This window comes from Stylophora pistillata, chromosome 3 (genome assembly GCF_964205215.1).
Source record: "Stylophora pistillata chromosome 3, jaStyPist1.2, whole genome shotgun sequence".
NCBI classification, from domain to species: domain Eukaryota; kingdom Metazoa; phylum Cnidaria; class Anthozoa; order Scleractinia; family Pocilloporidae; genus Stylophora; species Stylophora pistillata.
In genome coordinates this window covers 41,580,588-41,602,784 of record NC_142521.1, presented here as the reverse complement: position 1 = coordinate 41,602,784, position 22,197 = coordinate 41,580,588, and the positions used below count along the sequence as shown (strand labels likewise).

The window sequence follows — 22,197 nt, the reverse complement described above, 5'->3', positions numbered from 1 at the left end:
ATTTAACTGCGTAGGAAATCATGGCATGTAGCCCATCAGGAAAATTATCATGGCCCAGTTATATAAATACCAACTCAAGATCCCTAATAAGCAGTTCTTTTTTGACAGGTACAACTCAGTGTGGAGTCCAGTTCCCTACCAGTCCTCCCGAGCAAGTGTTCGCCATCTTTGTCATTTTGTTGGGCTTTGTAATACCGCTTGGCATCATGGGTTTTACTTACAGTAATATTTTCCGTTCGGCTAGACGCCACACACGGCGCGTCAGTCGTGTATCGTTTTCAAGCACCTCTAGCACCGTTTCCACCTCGGCTCACAAGCAAGTAGCAGTTACCGTACTTATCTTACTAGTGGTTTTCCTGTTTTGTTGGCTACCGTATTTCTTGTATGCTGCGCTAGTCAGCATAAAAAATTCCGCCTTGTCATCTAATCGCGGAGTCCTAGTGCAGGGAAAGGCCGCCTACTGGTGCGCTTTTACGAGCAGTGCACTCAATCCCTAAATTTACGGCTTCCGTAACCCGCAGTTCAGAAAGGAATTTTCAGTTTTTGCTGTGTTTTTTCTGCCCATGCATTAGGAATGGGTTGTGTATACGGGGATGCAGCACTACAACCGGAAGCAAGGGATCATATGATGGATATGCCGGCTTGTCTTGCCCCAGTCCCAAGGCGAGGCTTGGAGATTTTCTGTAGATTTCGCTCAGTTTCCAACAGATGGCGCAGCTAAGTTTGAAATCTTTACCCTCAAAACTAAACTTTCTAAAAGTTCGTCTGATCCAGGATATTGCGGTCGAGAAGATAACAGAGGCTTTTGCGAGGAGGCTGGACCGAGTAAGGAGGGCGGTGCTGTTGGTGATATCAGCAACAATAACAGCTCATTTCGAAACAAAGGCCGAAACAATTTTATCCAAACTCTCTTTGATGAAGCAAGCGTCCAAAACTCCAAATACAATCCAGAAGTACCAATCCTAGGCGCATATTCAAATCAAGGAAGAATTGTTGAAAGGAACGCTGAGGAAATTACGGAAAACCTTCTTCATCACCATGAAATTGAGCTAGAAAATTCGCGATCTGAGACTCAAAACGAGTCTCCTGACAAGAACCAACCAGGGAGGGAAATGCCTTTGAGTAACAGCTCCACGGAGGAGTTATTGACTCCCATAAGGCTTAGAGGGTGGAGTCTGAGAACTCTTGGAGCCAGTCTTAAACTCGGTTGGGTTGAAAGCACGTTCTAATACCTAAACCGTATCAGTCTTAACCAAGTCTGCTTTCAAATGAAAATTTGATCACGTTATAACAAAAAAATAAAAAAATAAACAAGATTAAGCTCGGTCACCGAGTAAATGAAAGAGGTGATTAGGGATAAACATACCTATTTTAAAAGCTGGGACTCTAGTGGGCAAAACTGTTTCAAGATGCTTGATTCGTTTTGTTTGATCTTTGGCTTGGAGTATGTATTACTCTTTAAACTTTAGAGAGCTACGAGGAGGCAAAAAAAATCAGTTTTTTTAAAACGATGTGTCAAAATAGATTTATTTTTATCTCAGTAAATATAGTTATATGTAGTTGTGTTACATATGCGCATTCATCTCTGGTTCCAAGCGGCCGATCTACAATGCTTCCTTTGATTCAAGGCAATTGGAAGTTTTGACCAAGTCTAGAATTTTAAAGCACTCAGCCGAGCATTTTTGCTCACCAGTTGAGCTGAATGCACCGGACTCTGACCACGTACCACCCCCTAACCCAGATAATTTTGAGTAAAACGAATAAGCCTGGAGACGAAAATGCGCGCCTGCATTACCATGCGCTGTACAACATGGCGGCAAATTTAGTGGTAGCAGTCAAAGTAAAATACCCCAGTAAGACCTTAAAAAGCAGCTGATCAATACAATATGAGTGCTTTACGGCTATTGACGAAACGTTTAAACTACCCAGTAAGTTCTTCTCTTGTTTAGATTTACATTCGGTAAACTTAGCTGTTTTTACAATGAAATATTTACAATTTCTTCGACAGACATTGAGTCCCGCAAGAGTACTCTTTCATCCAAATTTTGCCACTACACCTTTATTTTACACTCCTCAAGACAAGAGGCATAGCAGCAGTGAAGCACCGTCGTCTTATTTCTTGTTTTCTCCCGATCTTCCTCCCGTGTATGCACTTCAAGTATTCCTGGAGACAGTCCATTCTTGGACTCATCTTCCATGGTTCGTGATGAAAATTTCATGTGTTGACCGTATTTCCTATTCAGGCTTTAGAGCTAATTCACTTCATGTTAGGCAGCTCTGTCTCTAAATAAATTGAAACATTCTGGTCTGCTCATTTTACGACTATTATTATTATTAGTACTATTATTAGTAAACAATTTGATTCAGTTTATATGAGCTACTTCGTACAGAACCGTAACTCCCCCACATTACAACTGAGTGAGTGTCAAAAGGCATCCTAGACTGTGTTGGCTTTCCTTCAATCTACTCTTAAATTGGATATATCAACAAAGTTGAAATGGTAAATTAGCCACCGTAATGATTACAAAAGCTGACGTTTCGAGCGTTAGCCCTTCGCTCGAAACGTCAGCTTTTGTAATCATTACGGTGGCTAATTTACCATTTCAACTTTGTTGATATATCCAAATTGTTTCGTTACTCCCACCGACGCAGCCCCAAACAGTTTCTCTCGAAACTATCAGCCTTTACTCTTAAATTGGCCAACTTCTTACGTTCTTTGTAAGACCTATTGATACAGTCATACTTTTGTATCCCACAATAGCCATTATCAGTAATTTGTAGTATCTTGTTTTTTCCAAGGTGGGCAGTGATTGTTGGGTCCACAATTGCTTTAAGAAGTATAGTCACTGTTCCTTTAGCGATTTATCAGAACAAACTTCTTGCTGAAATTGAACTGCGTCAACCAACGATTAGTATGATGACTGAGGCTCTCAAACACAGAGTAGTTGGAGAATGTCGCAGATCAAATATACCTCCTGAAGAAGCGGAGAGACAATATTCAAGAAGAGTGGGTATCTTGTTAGAAATTTTGTGGATTTTTTTGTTTTTTAATGCTATTAATTTCTGGGAAGAATGATGTCACTATTTGTTCCAGTAACTCTGCCTATAGCTGTTGAATCTCACAAACATTTTTTCATGTACTTCTCTTAAACTTGTTCACATCTGGGGAAAAAATTTATTTCAGGAATACTTTTGACTAATCTCTCTGAAATACTTTTTACTTGTCTGTGTGGACGACAGTGCATGACAAAAATTTTATTGTAACAATACTTTGAGAAATTTGATAGCTATTTATCTATCAAAGAATTGTTGTAAATTGCTCTTCCCTTACTCTTACTACCTTTCATTCAAGCTCTTTTAGAATATTTAACCACTAGTCTTCTTGGGTCAATAAAAGATTTTGAAGGAGGATGATAGTTTGTTTCTTTAGTGGCATAATTGCATGATTGATGTTCCCAAGAATGAAAGGTGTTTGAGACTAACTGTATTCAACATGGGTATACCTTCACTAAAACAGAAAAATGTATAAGGGTGAGATAGTGGGGCTTCTCCTGAAGTTTAGTATCAGTTGATTAGATTCTCTAGCCTCTTTCCCTGGTATGAGTTTCAATATCAAAATACACCCTTAAGTTATCTTATCCAGAAAAAGGCAATGTTGGTGGTAATCTTTTATGGACTACAGCTTTTGCATTCCTCTATAAGAGCTTATGCCATGATCACCTGGTAGCTATATATAAGCATAATCTATGTACATTAAGCTTTTAACAGATTCTAATGTTAATAGTGAATAATATATGATGAGTTAATATTCAGTTTTTCTTGTATCGGAACAATCTTTTAGAGTAGAAAGATGATCTCTGAGTTTTACAAGTCTGAAGGTCTCAGCCCATTGAAGCTCTCTATATTGCCATGGACTCAGCTTCCACTATGGTTCTTTCTTTCCTTGTCACTTAGAAATTTGGCTGGTTTCTTTCCTTGGCAAAGGAATGCAGGTATAGCTAACAAGCAAATTTTTCATTAATGCACAGAAATTAATTTGAAACGTCTGGGGGGGGGGGTTTCAATTGGAACTGTCAAGTCTTTCCTGCAGAACAAGATAAAGAGCTCACTTTCCTATTGTAAGCGGATGGCTTAGAAGAAAAGGTGTGCAGAACAGACATTAGCACTTATCCTGTGTCAAACAAAAAGAAATTGATCATCAGTTTTCCAGCACTTGGGTGGGACATTTCAACACTATTTTGGTCCCAAAGAGCAGGAGCCTGAACAAACTGATCTTCAGAAGTTCAAATTCTTACAGGGAAGGGGAGTGGATGTTGAAGCCTCGGCAGACATTTAAAACCAAACAAGAGCCTCTTAATAGTTTTATTTGTTTGCAACAAAGCTTGATGAAACTTTCTGTTCTTTGAGCTTCAACATGCCTTTTGCTCTGGGAGAGATTTTGAAATAGTAGAGCATTTTCCAAAAATGTTTTTTTTTTTTTTTGGTGTGCTAGCTATAGTGTGTGGTAGATGCTTAAAAAATTGCTAGTATGTATCCCAATGTTACCAAAATTAAATAGTGGATATTAACCTCGTTGGTATTTTAAGTAATTCACTAATAGGTTCTGAACCCGATAACAACTGTTACACTCATTCTGGTGATTTTCTTTCATTTTAATCTGTTTCTTATTTTAACTACAAAATACAAGATAAAAATATTCCTTTATAAAACTTATTATATGAAAACTAATGAAAAATGCAATACAGCAGGATGCAATTTAGCTAGCACACATCACATGACACTAATGTGAAAATAAGGTTTGAGAACGTGTGATCTTTTAAGTAAAATAATTAGCTTCAACATTACTGTATATTACAAAACAAGTAAATTGTGATAACTGATTATAAATAGTCTAACAGAGATGAAGTTGTCTGGGTGTTAAGTTGAAAATTGTCTAGAAACCATGCAGTGGTTATTTTGAAAATGAATATATCAGTTTCTTCATAGAATTACCCTTAGGCTATAATTGCTGCTAAATAACACCTAAAAACTCTTTAACTGGAGGGGGTAATGAAAAAAACAAACAAGAAAAACATTCATTAGGTAAGAGTTAGAGTATTTGGCCTTTCAGGCTGTGACTTGTATGTGTTACCTAAGACCTATATTCTTTTAAAATGTGTAATTGTTTGGCCATCCTTATGAAAACTGCAAAAAATGAATAATCATTCTGAAAATGGTAAAACTATTTTTTTAAACCATTACTGTTACACTGCAGACTTTTTATATGACTTTTTTTGTATGCTCCCACATTCAGTTTAATCTTTTACTAGTTTCTCTCTTTTTATTCCAATCCTGCTACCAAAGTTCCAGTTTTACATTGTCATGTGATCTTCCATTAGTCTGGATAAGTTTGATTGATTTCTTTGCAGTCCTTACCTGTTTCTCACCAATTTTGTGTAATGACATACTTTTTTTTCTTGTTGCATTTTTCACGACAGTATTCATCTACTTCCTTGATTTCTCTTCTATATTTTTTACTCCTGACAGATAATTTACTTCTTTATATGTCTCTCTTCACAAGTGGCTTGTAAAATTATTTACTTTTTTCTCCTTTTGACAAGAGTTGAAGCTGATGCCTCTCCACATGTGTTGGTTGTTTTGTTTGTCCTCTACGTTTAATATGTTCATCATCCAGATTATTTACTCTTTTGACTTTACACCTTTCTTATCTCTTTAAGATAAGAGCTAACATCGTATTGATGAAAATGTTTGAGAAAGCATATTTTACCTACTCACAGATAAAATTTTGTTGTTTCTCGTAGTCTCCCGGACTGTTGTGCGGGAGGTCGAGGGTTCGAGCCCCAGCTGGACCAACACTCAGGGTCTTAAAATAATTGAGAAGAATATGCTACCTTTCTACAACATTGATCAAGAAATGGTTAGATATTCTAGTCTTCTCGGATAGGGACGAATAAATAGAGGTCCCGTCTCCTGCATCTATTAATTAGTTAATTTGGTTAGGCAGGGGACGTTAAAGAACCCACTTCACGAGATTACTGTGATGTGGTCTGGCCTGGTTACTGGGAATCAGTGGGGGGAGGGGGCATCTTTTATTTTCGCTTTCATTTGATTGTAAACTGCTTAGCAGTCTGGTAAAGTCCCCTGTACTGTGTTGTAAAGCGCCATGAGTTCAAGATATGAGCGCTGTATAAATACAAGTTATTATTATTATTATTATTATTATTATTATTATTATTAAAAAGGGCATTGCCAATTTTTTCTTGTAAGTGTAGCCTTATTCTTGCCTTTTTCTTCAGTTCTTCCACTGTGGCTTATTCACATATTTGTCTTTTGCACATCTCAATATTTCCTGAATTTCATCTTCACTGAATTCTTGCTCCTTTATTTTGTTGATGATTTCAGTCAAGGCTCCATTCTTCTTCAACTCAGCCATGGCATCTTCTTTGCTTGTACCCTCCAATGGTAATTTTTCTGAAAGAAGCCCTCCTGTTTTGGCTGCCAGCATCTTGCTTGGTGAAGCATTCTGTTTCATTAACAGGGCCTTGCTGTTGAACTTATCAGCATGTGTGAAACTTTTTGAGCGTGTTATTCCAAACTCATTTGTCTTTACAACAGTTGGCTGTTTGGTGCTGGTTTTTTCCTTTTCATAATTTTCAGGTTTGGTATCTTTGAATCCCATTGCTTGTTTCAACTTCTTGATATCATCAGAGAACTCAAACATTTTAAACTCTAGTTGAGCAACTTCCTCACTTAAAAACTGAAACTTTGTGCTGAGCTCCTCAATCTTCAAAGGTTTGTCTACTTCACCAGTTTTCTTGTTGTCTTGTGGTTCTTTGGACTTCAGAGGTGTCACTGTTTTCTTTGCATTACTTGCTCCTAAAAGCACTGTTTCATCTGCTGAGCTCTCACTAGATTCAGAGGAGGTGTATTCAGGGATTTCCACTAGTTTTGCCTGTGAAGGTTTATCCTTCTTCATTAGAGGTCCATTTTTGGAGGCATCCTTCTCGTCACTTTCATTCTTCAGTCCTTGCAATTCATTTTTTGTGGATGCAAACTTCTGTGAAATAAGAAATTGTCCATTTGAGAATGGAGTAGGTTTATCTTCCTTGGATTCTTTAGATGTCGGCAACAGTTTTTCGATAACTTCTTTGTTATCCTTGTAACCACTTGTAGCAGCTTTTATGACTTCTTTGCTGTCTGGCTTCTCAGTTGACTCAAAGAAACTCACAGGTACAGTGCTAGCAGCTCGCTTTCTTGGACTTTTGATGTACTCATACTTTGCAAGTGTGTCTATGGTGATGGTCTCAAAAGTGTACTTTCCACTCTTGTCTTCTCTTTCACCTTTTTCTTCCTTACTTTTTCTGGAATTTCTCTCACCACAGCTAAAATTTACTTTGGGGATATCGTGTTTAGGAGATGATGTTAACTGTGACTTTGTATCTTTCCCATTGGAGGGCTTTCTACTAAGATTAGTGGAACCTGATTTGCGTGGGCTTGACAGCTTTTCTGCAAGTAGCTCTGTGTAAAGCCTTTTGGTCTTGTCATCTGTTTCCCACCATTTGTAAGTTGGAAAGCTGGGAGCTGCAGCCATAACCAGTTCAAGAAATTCAAGAATCTATAGATTAATTTGATAAATATTAGAATAGACTAAAATTCAGGTCTAATCATGAGTTACTTCACACTATAATTACACAGTCACATCAATTAGCTAACTTACTTTTAATTTGCATTAAACAAAGCACTTAGAATTAAATGTGCCCTTGTTGTAAGACACAACTCTAGACATGTATATCAGTCATCAAGGGTTGGCGACGTAAAGTTGTAACTTTATAATACACATTCATTTACTTCATTTTTTTTCTTAATAACATGTGCCATACAGGCATGTGAAAAGTGAATTTTGCATGAGCTGTTTGTCTAGTTTGGAAGTGATAAGGTAGTACCAAGCAGTCAAAGAGACAAAGTTGCACAGTCATTTAATTTCTGACCAGTGAAAGCAGTAGACATTTACCAGCCTGTTTTACAGCTCAGTAAATATCCACTACCATTCACCCAATGCTTTTAGTAAATAAAAGTTATAAAATTGTACTAGTTGTATAGTCGTTTTACTCCACTTCGCAGTTTATTCGTTTCACTTCAGGTGAGGTTATTCTTCCTTGTCCAGAGATCACTTATGAAGGAGTACTGTGGTTTCCAGATCTCACTGCAGCAGACCCAACCCTGATCATACCTTGTGCCGTTGGTATTTTTAATCTTGCTAATATTGAAGTGAGTAATTTGATTCACATAATATATGATTGTGCTTGATTAAAAATACTCACATTTGCGGCTCAAGAGTTTTTCTCATAGTTTACAGTCATTGATGTTGAATGTAAGTCTTACTGATTAAAAGGAATCATCAGATGGCATGTAAGGAAGTTATTCACAAATGGATTTTAATTCAAGCTAATACCTCATGTTAAAATTACCTTTACCATAGTCCCAAATGTTTAGAAAGTGCAGAAAGTTTCTTATTCAATTCTTGTTGATAAAATGAAAAAAGTTTCAACAGTTTTAGCACCATTCAGAATGTGTTGACGACACAATTACATATTGTATTATAAGCATTGTAGATATAAATACAATCTTGCACATTTTAGTACACTGTTGTATGTGCTTCACCTGTTAGTAGCTTGTTGAATAAAGCCATAGATTTTGGAGTTTTTTTGGAGGTAGTGTGTTAATCACACTGCCTTGATTCTGATATGACAAATGGAATTCCATGATCAAAATTAATTGATAATCATATGTTATTTTATTGCTATCCTATAGTTACAGATAAGAATGTCAGGGATAAAGTTCACCGCATATATTTTTTCTTTTCATGTTTTTCATCCTATGGGTAGCCAATTATGAAGCACTTTGACTTTACCTCAGTTTGTGTATGTTGCCTGTTTTGCCCTCACATCAAAGAGGGCAGGTATTATCTTAACTCATAAATTACTGATTCAAATTGACAAAAATTCTCATTTGACTTACCCAAAATCAGGAATCTTTTTAAACTGTATTTTGAAGCTACCCCGTCCACAGCCTTTCTCACCACAGAGTCAAACGTACATTCTAAGTGTCTTGTTGTATAAGCACCCTGGCTTTTTATAGGGGTGGTATAGCATTCAGGGCCCTGCCCTGCCCATTGTTTACTTCATTTCTTGGTTAAACCAAGTTTTACTGTTTACATATCTGCCTAATGGCTTGACATCTTGGGTGGAGTTTGGGTGTGGTAGTTTTTTCGGAGAGGAAAGTTTAAATTTTATGCTTTCTAAGAAGCAAAAGTAAGTTTCTAAAATTATCAGAGCTGTCTTTGCATTCAGTTATCTTTAAATTTAAGGCAAATAAGCTTTGAATGTGAAGGAAAGTGAAGTTTACATTGATATATTTTTTGTGTAGATGGAATGTTTAATTGGCTGGTACCAAAATAAAACTGACAAGAGAACAGGTGATAGTTGGCCACCTGTTGATCAGGTGATTTTTTATGTTGTTGACAGACTCTGAAACCTCAGTTTTCATAAGGGAAAATGTTAAAGCACAATCAACTAGTTTAGAAAGCTAGTGGCAAATGGCAAAATAAAATCCTTGATGAAACTGGGTTGCATCAGGGACATAAGCAATCCTATACCGTTACTTTTTTGTAGGCTAGATTTTTAGAATTTTGTAGGTTACCCAATACTAGTACTTTTTCTGTTTGGTCTGCTTTGCAGCACAATTGAGTTTCATGAAAGTCAGTGGTGTCTAATGGATAGATGTTCAAATACTATATCATTTCAAAAAAGTTATAGAATTTGCAGTGAGATGAGTGCATTGTGCAACAACAGTTCTGTTCTACAGTGTATGATTGCAAATGATTTCAGTTGCCTCCAAAAGCTCAAGAAATGAAAAACACATTTGACAATACAGCCATGGAATAGTTGCTATCTGAATGTTAGCTTTCATACACTTTTAGATAATCATTAAAATTTTGGTACACAGTTTTCATAGTGTTAGTTCAAATTAATGGAATTTGATTATGGAATAATTTTTGTTTTTTTGAATTCATGTATAAACATTGTTAACAGAGCCACCTTGCTTTCAACAACTTATTTCTGTTTTTCATATTTTAATTTCACTCATTTTTTTTTGCAAATTCAGACTAACAATTGATACAATTATGATTCATGATAAGATATTGTAAATTGTTATTTTGGTCATTCGCTCTGGCCAAGGGCCAACACTCAAAACTTTGACTTTAAACTCTTTACAGTGGCCAGTTTACATTTGTGAACTCAGCTGATAAAACCAAAATTTCCTTGTTATACTCAGCACTGCACCACAGTTTCTTCAGAGACTTACCCCTTTTAATGTAAATTGTTATTGCTTTGGTACACCCATACAGCCTTTGTAAGTCAGGTGTAAGTTATCTATTGTTGTTAGTAGTTTATTTTCTTTAACAGAAGGCAGTACATCACTTTATTACATGACTCGGGCGGTCAGAGGGCCAATAACTAAAATCAACCAATCAAAATGCTTTATTGCAGATCCAATATTCTCTAAGTATTGGACTCGGCACTGTCCTGAATGGTCCCAAATGATACCACACTTGTGTCCCTTTCAACTTCAGTCGTATAATAAATCTCTTATTAACCAAGCTTGCTCAGGACCGTACTGGAAGAATATCAGCCCTCGGTCTTTTTTGTATGGATCTTGCTGCACTCGGTCGGTCCGTACTGTGAAGACCTCGGGCCGATATTCTCCCAGTACGGCCCTTGCGCTTGGTTAATAGGATAGATGTTCTCTGAGTTGATAACAACTAGACAAGTGTGACTGTATATAACCCTTCTGTTGAATTTTTACTCTCTGATCACCAGCTTCATGCCCTGCGACGACACAATGCAACCAGATTTCAGCGGATGTTAACAAACACATTAAGACTGGTATCGGTGGGTATGATCTTTGTTGCAGCTCAAGTTCCATCGGTAAGTTTCCTTACACAGTGTTTTGTAGTCCCAAGAAAACAAAACCTCTCTCTATGATAAATAGGGACTCTCCTTCTTTCCCAGCTTATTCTCTTGCACATGACCGAAGTGATCAGCAAAGAACAAATAGTTTATGTAAAACAACTGAGTCATATGACTAAGTGTGATATTTGATATCCTAACCCAAACCCAGTCCCCCATTCAATAGGTTAGGACCTCCTTTCTTGCCACATTTGGCTAGGAAACCATGTCTCTGTGCTGGTGGTTCAAATTTCACGGTACATTCTTTTTTGGCAGGCAATGTGTCTTTACTGGGCAGTTTCTGCTTTCTTTGGGTTGGCTCAGAATATAACGTTTAAATTCCCTGTCGTTCGCCGTCTCCTTGGTATTCCAAAGACTCCCAGTGAGAGTCAACATCCAGTGCAAGACTTAAAGAATCTGTTGCAACTCAAGGGAGTAGAGTTTATGAGAATTCAAAGAGAAGGACAATCAATCAAAAAGAAGGATTGATTAGGACATTGCACATCACTGGTAAGACATAATTATCTCCATTTTGGCCTCTTAACACTCATTGAAATTTATAACTTACATAAGTTGATTTAAGGCATGACAGTGACAGATAAAACCAGTTTCTTATTGTTAAAAAAAATTTCCTTTTGTATCTTATACATGTATGGCCAAACCCCTCTAGGGTTTTTTTTTATCGCTATGAAATTTCTGTTAAACACATTTCCTCAGCTTTTTCTAAGAAAATATTCTCTAAAATAATCCTCCATCTCATTTTTGATCTTCCTCTGACAAATTAACTACTTTATATATTTAAAACAATATTTAAGACCAATTAAACAACTTTTGTCATAAAATTTTATTTGAAATAATTATTTAACACCTAAATCTGAAAACAGATACACTGCCCTTTGTAGATCACAATTCCTCATTTCTCTCCAACTCTTCCATTTCTCTTTTAGTTATGGTCCTTCCATTGCAAAGACAAGCATTGCGCTGGGCTTCTTTATAGGATGCACATCCCAAAGCAAGTGTTCCTGAGTACATTAGATCTGCCGATGTCTGGCATGCATCCAACTGCTCCTTTGGTAGTCTATTCCCCAGACCTGTTAAAAGACACTCGTTGTCTAAACAGGATTTAAAGTCATCATCGCATTGGGTGCGATCATTGTTGCACGTGTCGTAGCAGATGTCATGGAGATCACAGCATTTTGTAAAACCAGCAAAATTGGAAGTGTCAAGCTGAAATAGAATGAGGAAATCTTAATAGGGACATTAAGAGAACAACATTCATGTAAAAATAAAGATCACTGTCGTTTCTATAAGTTGAAACATTATTGTCACAAATATGGTTGCTTAAATCTGTAAAAAGGTGTTTTTCAATTTAATTAAAGGAAATGCTTGAGAAAAGAGTATAGTTATTCTCTTGTTATTATGACTGTGTTGTATTCGTGGTGAAGACACTCTGTGTTTTCAATGCCTCTCTACCCAGCAGTCTTAACAGTCCTGTTTGTGGCACACCTATAAATGGATGTCTCACTGATTATGGTGCTTACCAAGCCAAACTTCTGCTCAGAGAATCTGAATCCATACTTTTCTTTCTACAATGTAAAGGTTAGGTCTGTATACAAGCCATGTGGCCCTATTAGGTGAGGACTTATCTCTGGTTTCCCTAGCATGAAGGAACATGGAGTACAGAAAGTCCATCAAAAGGTTACCCCCTAGCATAAAATTCACCGGTACCCATTTAAACACCTGGGTGAAGAGAGGCACTTTGAGGGTGAAGTGTATTGCCCAAGCACACAACACAAGGACCCCAACCAGGGCTCAAACCTGGACCCTTTAATCTGGAGTGGAGTGCACAACCATGAGGCCACAGCACCTCCACAAATTTTCATTTTTATTTTATTTAAACCATACCTTTATTCCCATGGAGCCACATCCATCACTTGAGGGTTTATGCTTTGGGTTAGTAAGGGGTTTATAGGCTGAAAGGAGAATACAATGGAGAACAATCTGATACTTTGTCCTTTGAATACATTAGAGCCAAAATAATGTGTTATCTGAAGGTATAGAAATGTTTTCAAGAAATACGCATAGCGCATAGTCTATAAAGGAAAAGGGGATAAGTTTCTTAAGAATCTGTGGTGCTACCTTATTTGAGGGGGGGGGGGGATTTCTCCAACAAAGGTCAAATGCTCCAAACATCAGCTTAAGAAACTCATTAATCCCTTTACAGTGGCCAATTTACATTCATCAACTCAGTTGATAAAACCAAATTTTCTTGCATTACAAAGAGTTAACTTTTGATGATAAAAGCAAGAAACAATTTGAGTGTTCCTTGGTCATTTTTACACCCCAATCTCTTCCCTTTTTTCACAATGATAAACCCTCTTCTGTCTAAATATGACCAGTTAATCAGGTCTGATGGGGCAACATAAATTTAGAAATACTGCCACGACACAGATGTAGAAACAAATGACTTTATCATTGTATGGGTCATATGTGCTTGTTGGGGTGAACAGCTTTACATGTAGCAGTTTGTTTCATTTAACCTCAAGTCCTCAGAGCTATGATAATAAGAAAATATGGCAGACATTAGGAAGAAATGATATGAAGATCTTTCGAATGAAATATTACAACTGGGTAATTATTTTCTAAGTAATTTAGTTATTGGTGGTAAACACAGATTGGCAGGTGAATAAATCATCTCAAATGAACCAATCAAAACGTACCATGTCAGCTAATTGAAATACAGTCAAAAGGCCAACTGCTGCAAGACGACGTTTCTTTCTCATGAACAGACTTGTTTAGATAATACTTAAAAGTTTTCAGTTCATCTGAGAGAATAGCTACAGCAATAAATAACAATGGGTTACGTTTTATTTTCTAGATTTATTGTCATCTCAACTGATCATAAGATTTAGATCTCGTTTAGTGAAGCTTCAAACCTCTTGTCTTGCAAGTAAGAGTCACTTTTGAAATACCAAGTTGAACACAAGGTCTGATCGTTTTTTCTTGTGGTGGGTTAAATCAGAGCTTAACAGTGAAAATGTACTTATCTTTTTTTCTTTTTTTTTTTTTTTGATGAAGTAAGGGTTATACACTAAAGATGAGGTTTACCCCTAACCATTAAATTTTACTAAAACCAAGAACACGCTTACCTTTCGGACATCGAAAAACACAATTGTCTCCACCGGCCAATTGCGCTAAAATTTTCGCCAAATCTCCCAGACTGCTGGCATCTGAAGCTTCTACTATCTCTTTCAATAAGTAAACAATAAAAAGTAGGGGAAATATTTTCCAGTGAACCATATCTAAGATCCTTCTAACACAACTTTGCCGGTACTATCCCCTAGCTCAGCAGCAAGTTCAAGTAAATATCGTAACAACTTACTTTGGGGAGGTGGGTGGGCATTACTTTGTCGATGTCTTATTTATCGCAGGCGCATTTTTATCCAAATATCTTTCTCCTGTCTCTCTTGTCAAAATCTCTAGCCCTGGGTCATTTTGACTTCTTTTTCTCGACTCTAAATTTTTATCAGTTTTATTACATTTTGACAATTTTTAAGTTTGTTTTGTCTTCATCGGAAATTTCGATTTTCTTTGTGATACGACTTTTTACCTGGTTGCAAGCAATATCTATTTACTGTAGAGAAACTAAAAAACATCTTTTAGTTAAGACCTGAAAGTTCTACTAAAAGGTTATCAACAAAAGAGGAATGGTTACATTCCAGATAATTTCCTCTGAAATTGCATTTTCTTTCAACATGAATTAGGAAGGAGTACACTGAGTTATTTTGAAACGAGATATGAGGGGTATTCCCTGGGTTAACCTTGGAGATGATGCAATGGATTTGTCACCTTCTGATTGGTTCTCGTTTGTTGTGCATGAAGTTTGCACGATGTTGCACCACGAAGGTTAAAATTTGCAGAGCTCATGAAATTGTACCGGTACAAAAGAGAAAAGACTAAGCTCGGTGAGCATTCTATGTTTTACAAAGATGAGAAACTGATGAGAAAAACTGAACGATCGATTTAATTCGATATAAAATTTCACTGAGAATTTTCTTTGTAATCGCGGACAAAATGTGTGGGATGCTAGCAAAAGATTTCCACAAGCTCATGAAAAGCATCGCTAGCTTTTCGAACAATCAGGCAAACGTTGCCCATTACGAGGAAAACTTGGATGCAATCAGGGTGGAAATCGTTCCGAACGATGGCCTTTATTACGGGGGCAAGTTCGAATTCGAAATCAAAGCCATCGATTATCCAAAGGCTGCTCCAAATGTCAGTTGCATCACACAAATTTATCACCCAAACATCGACGATCAGGGCGAAATATGCTTAAATCTGTTCAGTGAATGGGCCGAAACCAATACTCTGGAGGACTGTGTTCAGGGATTGCTGTTTTTACTGTACAATCCAAATCTAGGGGACCCGTTAAATCCTCTCTTCGATCCGGAATACGACACCGATTTTGAAGTGTTCGCTGAGAACGTACGATTGTCTTTATTGGGAGGTTCTATCGAGGGGTGCGACTTTGAGAGAAATCTGGTGCTTGAAGGAAGCAGCATTGACGAGAAATCAACTGGTGATCAAGTTCAGGAAGACCTGCAAGCCACGGAAGGTGAAGAAGCGGTTTAGAATGTTGATGATGAGGAATTAATCGAGATCCAAGTGGTGGATGATGAAATCGATTCAAGCGAAGAGGTACCTTCGCCACCTAACACCTGCGGCACAGATCACGCAACTGAATGTCATACCGATTTAAATGTAACCAAGAAATCGGAGGAGACAACTGACTGTGTTTCAGGTAAAATCAATCTACACAGAACTGAAGAGGAACTTGTTGTTTCAGTAGAGGTCGAACCACGTTGAAGAAAAGGGATAACAAAAAATTAAACTTTTCCGACTTTAGCGCATGTAATGTTGTAGTGTACTTATGTCTTGGAAATCGTCAATGATATGGTTGCAAAAGTTTCACTCAAGAATGTCGGAGATGTCGATGCGATTGTATCGGCTCCTGGTGTTTCCATGACAACGTATATGCGGTTGTGTCGCCGAATACTTGGCCAAGATATGCTGTTTTGTAAACAAGTATGTTAGAAATTTACTTTCAGTAACTTTTACGTCAGCTGTCTTGTACAAAACATTCATGTGCTCCTGGTAATTTTATATTTTGAGGTAAAGCTTTAGTAATAAAGAAAAAAACTAGTAGATAGTGTCCTTCAGAGTGTTTTTTAAAGATTGTGTAAGAAGTAGTGGTCTGGTTTTACAGAGTCTGCGGGAACACAATGCTGGCATTTTGGCCAGATTCCCAAAATAAACGAGCCGTTGATCTTTAATGTGTTCGTTGGAGGAAATGTCCAACCTAGTTTGATCACGGCCAAGATCTTAAATTATGCCCAGAACTTGCTATTTGCTCTGGAAAATGTCCCTCGAGTGAACAGTTCGACATTTTGTAAGAGATAAAATAATTAGGTGAGACCTTGGAATCTTGCCAGCGTAGGCTTTGAAAGATATGCCCAAGGAGTTTACAGACTTTAAGAAGTTCCCAGATTGTTCTGTAGTATTTCACTGGCTGACTCAGTGATTTGCTTGTGCCTTTTTCTGACCAATAATGTGCTTATATCGATGAATAAAACACGGAATCAGTCATATCACACTGCCCATAGATTACTTTTATGATGTCCAGCTACAGCACCATTAAGAGATGTACCAGTTGGAACCATACAGATTTAATTTTCTCTGTTTTCAATGTTGTGATAGAATATTTACTATTCTATCACAACATTGCCTGTTTTTATTGATGATCAATTATCCAAACAATTATTGTTTTTGTCTAGTTCATTCACACAATTCAGTAAGGGCTATCCTGAGGAAGGCCATGATGTAAACAAGATATTTTTTTTCCTTTTGTGTAATAGGTTGGAGTTAAAATAAAGGAAGTCAGGTTGAAACCTTTTGAAAAGTTAATTGCTCAGTCCAGGTAGAGGTTGAATCAGAAAAGGGGGTGGGGGAGGGGAGGCAAGGTTCACTCCCTTAGTGACTGAAGTGAAATAAAACTCCTTAAAACAATAAAATCTGACATATATCATACATAAATCAATTGTGCCTAAAAAGGAGTGAAATTTTAAGCTAGAAAACAACAAAATAAACAACCTCTCTCAAACAACACTATCATTAATAACCACTGACACGCAAAAAGAGCTACAAAGTTATCAGTGGTCGAATTCAATGATATTTGTATGTTGCCTAAAAAACATGCTATCTCTTTTGAAAGAAACTTAAAAGTAAAGCATATCTCTTTCACTGACAATTTATTTCAAAATAATAGCAAAACTATGGTTACCTAAGTTTTAGATCTGACAGCAACATCTCACCAGCTGGCAGTCCTCCCTGCTAACATGCTGCTGAGAGTTTGGTTTTACATTGTTGTTTCGTGACCCCCACATCATAGCACCAAAAAAATTATTACATACATGTTAAATGCAGATTGAAAGTTTGCCCCCTTGAAAGCTAATTGGAGTATCAAACAAACTCCATATTGCCTTTTTTTGAAATTCTCTCGAGTTCATGAAGTGAGTTTAAAATCACTGACTGAGACTGAGCTAATTGTGGAATTGAGCATTTAAGGAAACTTCTTTTTGTCGTTCCCTTTTAGTTAGGGCTTAACTCTTAATGTCACATGTACTACCAATATAAATAAAAAGTGAATCATTGGAACTTAATGCTGTACCAGATAGAGGATAAACAGAACAGCTACACTGAGTTATACACTCATGTCTAGAATGCTGGGCAAATCCAAGGCTGGTTCAGGTGGTTTGGTTAAACCCCTTACACTGAGCTGAAAAAATTCTAAACACATGCATATTTATCTCGTTTTATCTACAATTACCTCCAAAACACAGAAATAACTTTTTTAAGACCTTTATTTCAACATTCTCGGCAGGGGTATTGCCCCTGACCCCAAGTATTGTCCAATTGCTAGACATTTATGCAAACCTCACTTCACTAAGTCTGAGACCACTCTAAGAATGTCAAGTATGAAAAGTGATCTCAAACAGTTTTAACATCTCACACATAAACAAATATATATTTTGTCCTTTTACTGAGATGCAAAAAATGGTCCAATTCAATTAATTCACTACATGAAAAAAACAAAACTATTTATTGGTACTGATTTTAATGCCACCTGATTGTTAATCATTTACAAAACAAAACAAAACAAGACAAAACATAAAAGAGATGATGGAAAATCCTAAAATCTAATATGATAAATTTCCTAAGTATACTAAATATTTTGATGCAAATTTTCATTACTACATTAAGAAACTGACTCTGAATCCTGAGCCTTTTAAGACCAAGTTATGCCCTCTGAGTAAAAGAGAGAAATTTTGAAAATCAATTCTTGCAACCACAGTTTACAGAAACAACTCTGCAGAGCACTTTACTCCAAAATAACATGCAAGCAAAAAAATTTGCTGCCTTTGTTTTTCCATGTGGATCAGCTTTTTACATTCCTTTTTTTTTGGGGGTGAAATGAAGTTCCTTACAAAACACTTTTTATAAACAAAATGACAAAATCTAACATGGCAATCAAATTATATATCTTTTTTTTTTTTTTGTTTCTTTTGTTTTTGCAAAACTAAGTTTCCATGAAAATAAGCAAAACAATAAATGCAAAAAACAAACCTTTTGGTGACCATATGAATAGTTATGAGACAGGCATGTTATTGCAGTCATTTCTTTTTGTACCCCAAGAGAATCTTTTCTTTTAGGTGAAAATAGGTGGGTGCTTAACCTATTAACTCCCAAAAGTGATTAACATTTCACTTCTCCTTACAATATTCACACAGTACCTAGCAAACAGTGATGAGAATTTTGATCTGGATCACTTACTAAATTCTTATTACTAATTTACAACAAAAAGTGTAGCAACTGGAGGTGAGAATTAACAATCAGATCTTGAGGGTTTGAGGGTTTAAGGATTGAAGGGATACCAGGCACTTACTTGAGACTTTTTTCCATTTTATTCTCTCAACAAAACAGTAGGAGCAATTTCCAAACTTGGCAAGGACTGAAATTTGCATTTGTATGTAAGTTTATCTCTCTTCAACTTTCCAAGAAGATTAAGAATGCATAATGAAAAGAGTCACTACATGACTGCCAAAACCAAGTCACCAAACTGGTAAATTACACTGCTGAACTTTTTCCCCCTCCATTGACCACCAAATGGTTATAGCTCAGAGTGTCGACAGAAGACAGCCTTTTAGAAACAGGGTACTTAATCCAATCAGTACAGCACAAACAGAGTGTAATTCCTTCCCACATGAGATTCAAAGTTATAAGCTATATACAGGTACATGTATCATTAATCCCTCAACTCCCACAAGTGATTAACATGTAACTTATTTCTACAATATTCACACATCTGGTAAACAGGTTATGAGAATACTCAAACTTGTCAGCTTGAGGTTGTTCTCTTGATCTAACACCAAATTCTTGTTACTTATTTACAAGAAATTGTGTAGCAGCTAGAGAAGAGAATTAACAATTAGTTCTTGGGAATTAAAAGGTTAAGAAGTACCCTATCTACTCATATAAAACATAGTTTTAAATTGCTACAAATTACTATCCAAACTAATTTGTCACATTGTACATGTGTATTAAACTCAACTAATGTTGCTAAAAAAAAAGTCATACTGGCCTATCCATTCCCAAAATTTAATTTTTGGTCTTTGAAATTTCCTCAGAACTACCAGCTTTCTTTCTTAAACATACGTTGTCTGAGGACCACATTGATGGTCTTCTTTATTCGATTGGTGATCTTCTTTATTCCATTGGTGATCTTCTTTATTCCATTGGTGATCTTCTTTATTCCATTGGTGATCTTCTTTATTCCATTGGTGATCTTCTTTATTCCATTGGTGATCTTGTTTATTCCATTGGTGATCTTCTTTATTGCATTGGTCATCTTCTTTATTCGATTGGTCATCTTCTTTATTCGATTGGTGATCTTCTTTATTCCATTGGTGATCTTCTTTATTCCACTCCTCCTCATTGTCTGTGTCTGAAAAGTCATCCTCGACATAATCAGGATTGAGCATCTCGTCAGTTTCTATTGAATCCATAGAGCGACTTTTCTTGTGCTTTGGTTTTACATTAAGTTTCCTTGGCAAAGATGCACTTGTTGATGCAGATGTCATTGGGACTTCTGAAAATGTGACACGAATCTGCAATGGCAAAAGGCTTTGATTTAATTGCTATTAAAGTTAAACCTTACATGTACATGTAATAGTATTAACACTTGGGAAAATGCCAAGTAGTTGAGATATCCACTCAACCAGCAGCTCATGCCACACCAAGACCTGGTAACTACTTCAAATTAGTTATTTTCTCTCCAGCCCCAACAAGGCTACTAAGCCCAGAACAAGCAACAGAAACAGAAACTGTGTGGCAGTGTCACACATCACTAGATAAATATTGTTCTTTGATTCTTCCTTCTCTCTACTTTCTTTTCTTTGTAATCGTGAATGTTTTTTTTTTTTCAAAATTTGTTTTAGATTTAGAAATCACTTGAATTGTGAATAAATTAGTTGAGAGTCTCTAAAAACATAAAGTCTTACATAACTATGTGCCATTAGAGTCAAGGTATACAGCTAAAGGAAAAGCTTACTAAACATGGTTTGTGTTCTTGCTTAGAGAATTTTCTTGGGGTTCCCTGGTTTTCCACCCAACGCCCCAAATTTCAACTGAACCCAGAAATAGTGGACAAAAACTACCTCATGCAAGTGTCACTGCTGCATTCTATTTATTCAACGAATGATCTATTCACCATTCAATATTCCCCCACCTTAAAATCTGATCCAAAAATCCTATCTCTGGGATCTTTGTGAGCCTTGTCAAGATCTTCCTTTCCAATGTCAAAATACCGTAGTTCAGGATCAAGTTCAAATGTATGAAGAGTTGGCTCATCTTCAAGGATTTTCTTTGTCCAAGCAGCTTGACTTATGAAGAATGTGTTAAACCAAAACTGGAGAAGTCTTTCCTGCTCAAAACAAATTCACATGCAGATCAGATGTTATAGTGACATCTAAAAGCAATAAAAATATCAATATAGTATGTTGTACACGAATGTGCACATGTATGTGACTGGAGAGAGCTGAATAATGTATACGCATGCGTTAGGTTTCGCTGTGGAAACACGGACTTTGAGTCGTTCGCATGGTTGATTTCCTATTCTGTTGCTTCGAGGCATCGTTTTCCTTGCTGCTTTTCTTTTACAGAACAACCTTCAAAAACTTGGTACACCCCCTAAAAATTTTCAAAAATTAATTTTCTCCTTAAAACCTTTGGAAATAGGAAAGTGCCTTCGACGAAAACAGTTCCTAGGTTTTAAAAGTCAGCCCTTATTATTTTCCACTAATTTCACTAAATTTTAGACCTAGGACTTTTGAGCCTGCATTGTTGGCTGCAACCCTTTCATAATTCAGCTCAGTCATGTGACTGTGGTTTAAATGACATGCATGAGTTACCAGACACTTACATTGTTCTTGCATCTTGGAACATGAATATTCAAAATAAGCACTAAATGCTTGTTTTCACTGGCAATGGAGTTGGGAGTCAGAGTTAGAGTTGTAGTAAGAGTGCTTGCAACCAAGTGAAAACTGAGAAACAGAGTCGCAAGCAGAGCCATAAGCTTGATGGAAAGTGTCAGAAAAAATCCAAATGGTTTTCTACCAATTCTGTATAGGACTCCCGCCGTTATAATCCAATGAAAACTAGATTGTTGGAGTTGCAAGCAGACGCAGAAAAACAAATCATTCACAGTGCCGGTTCTCAGGCCCTTCTGACATAGTCTCCTACTCGCATCTTCAACAACTCAGTTTTCACTGGATCATACTTGTGACTGTGTCATCAGCAGCAAAGGTATTTTTCTTCCACTTCTAACAGTTTGATTTTCACAAGATCATATCGCTTTGTGCTTATAATTATGATTCTGACTCCATCAAAGTGAAAACCAACATAGAGAGAAAAAAATCATCATAACCACATTTGTTGTGGTTCAGGTTTTCTTTTTCTTGTTTACAATCTTTCAGAAGCTTGAGTTTATTTCCATTTGTTTAATTAAAAAAAAAAAAAAGAAAAAGAAAATTAAATAATAAAACTGCATGGCTTGAAAAGTTAAAAAAAAAAG

At 36.6% G+C, this 22,197-nt stretch overlaps 4 protein-coding genes and 1 pseudogene across 9 annotated transcripts in view; 2 read left to right on the top strand and 3 right to left on the bottom strand.

Annotated features, from left to right (window-relative positions):
* Positions 1 to 1,777: 1,777 nt before the first annotated feature.
* Positions 1,778 to 12,404, top strand: LOC111328936 (cytochrome c oxidase assembly protein COX18, mitochondrial). Of its 3 annotated transcripts, none has more exons than XM_088755586.1 (8): positions 1,778 to 1,928; positions 2,009 to 2,199; positions 2,800 to 3,007; positions 3,842 to 3,992; positions 8,165 to 8,268; positions 10,881 to 10,988; positions 11,286 to 11,519; positions 11,957 to 12,404. In XM_088755586.1, the coding sequence occupies exons 1-7, from the start codon at positions 1,887 to 1,889 to the stop codon at positions 11,496 to 11,498; spliced, it is 1,017 nt and encodes a 338-aa protein (XP_088611712.1). In that variant the 5' UTR covers positions 1,778 to 1,886; the 3' UTR covers positions 11,499 to 11,519; positions 11,957 to 12,404. The 3 variants fall into 3 exon arrangements, with proteins under 3 accessions (XP_088611712.1, XP_088611711.1, XP_088611714.1); XM_088755585.1 differs by having other exon boundaries at positions 8,141 to 8,268; XM_088755588.1 differs by lacking the exons at positions 8,165 to 8,268; positions 11,957 to 12,404 and having other exon boundaries at positions 10,881 to 11,428.
* Positions 4,632 to 9,177, bottom strand: LOC111328935 (uncharacterized). Its single transcript, XM_022933484.2, has 2 exons — positions 9,019 to 9,177; positions 4,632 to 7,615 (listed from the first exon to the last, which is right to left on the bottom strand). Exon 2 carries the CDS (start codon positions 7,589 to 7,591, stop codon positions 6,293 to 6,295), a length of 1,299 nt encoding a protein of 432 aa, XP_022789219.2. The 5' UTR covers positions 7,592 to 7,615; positions 9,019 to 9,177; the 3' UTR covers positions 4,632 to 6,292.
* On the bottom strand, positions 11,839 to 14,395 carry LOC111328934 (group XIIA secretory phospholipase A2-like). The gene is made up of 3 exons (XM_088755589.1): positions 14,159 to 14,395; positions 12,915 to 12,982; positions 11,839 to 12,236 (listed from the first exon to the last, which is right to left on the bottom strand). The coding sequence occupies exons 1-3, from the start codon at positions 14,307 to 14,309 to the stop codon at positions 11,913 to 11,915; spliced, it is 543 nt and encodes a 180-aa protein (XP_088611715.1). The 5' UTR covers positions 14,310 to 14,395; the 3' UTR covers positions 11,839 to 11,912.
* Positions 14,396 to 14,884: 489 nt separating this feature from the next.
* Positions 14,885 to 16,216, top strand: LOC148736147 (uncharacterized; annotated as a pseudogene).
* Positions 16,217 to 17,911: 1,695 nt separating this feature from the next.
* LOC111328909 (phosphatidylinositol 3,4,5-trisphosphate 3-phosphatase and dual-specificity protein phosphatase PTEN) overlaps positions 17,912 to 22,197 on the bottom strand; it is a 33,389-nt gene continuing 29,103 nt past the window's right edge. For all 4 annotated transcript variants that reach the window (XM_088755583.1, XM_022933445.2, XM_022933446.2 and 1 more), the window contains 2 exons: positions 20,854 to 21,048; positions 17,912 to 20,233 (listed from right to left, as the gene is read on the bottom strand). In XM_088755583.1, the coding sequence (XP_088611709.1) occupies positions 19,772 to 20,233; positions 20,854 to 21,048 (657 nt within the window). In that variant the 3' untranslated portion in view covers positions 17,912 to 19,771. The remainder of the gene's footprint in view (positions 20,234 to 20,853; positions 21,049 to 22,197) is intronic.

Excerpts from the sequence above, each read along its gene's own strand:
- LOC111328935 (XM_022933484.2), bottom strand. The coding sequence starts at position 7,591 with ATGGCTGCAGCTCCCAGCTTTCCAACTTACAAATGGTGGGAAACAGAT.
- LOC111328936 (XM_088755585.1), top strand. The coding sequence starts at position 1,887 with ATGAGTGCTTTACGGCTATTGACGAAACGTTTAAACTACCCA. Across the intron at positions 2,200-2,799 it reads TCTTGGACTCATCTTCCATG|GTGGGCAGTGATTGTTGGGT; the intron begins GTTCGTGATGAA and ends GTTTTTTCCAAG. Across the intron at positions 10,989-11,285 it reads TTGCAGCTCAAGTTCCATCG|GCAATGTGTCTTTACTGGGC; the intron begins GTAAGTTTCCTT and ends CTTTTTTGGCAG.
- LOC111328934 (XM_088755589.1), bottom strand. The coding sequence starts at position 14,309 with ATGGTTCACTGGAAAATATTTCCCCTACTTTTTATTGTTTACTTATTG. Across the intron at positions 12,983-14,158 it reads TGTTTTTCGATGTCCGAAAG|CCTATAAACCCCTTACTAAC; the intron begins GTAAGCGTGTTC and ends TTCTCCTTTCAG. Across the intron at positions 12,237-12,914 it reads GTGGCTCCATGGGAATAAAG|CTTGACACTTCCAATTTTGC; the intron begins GTATGGTTTAAA and ends ATTCTATTTCAG.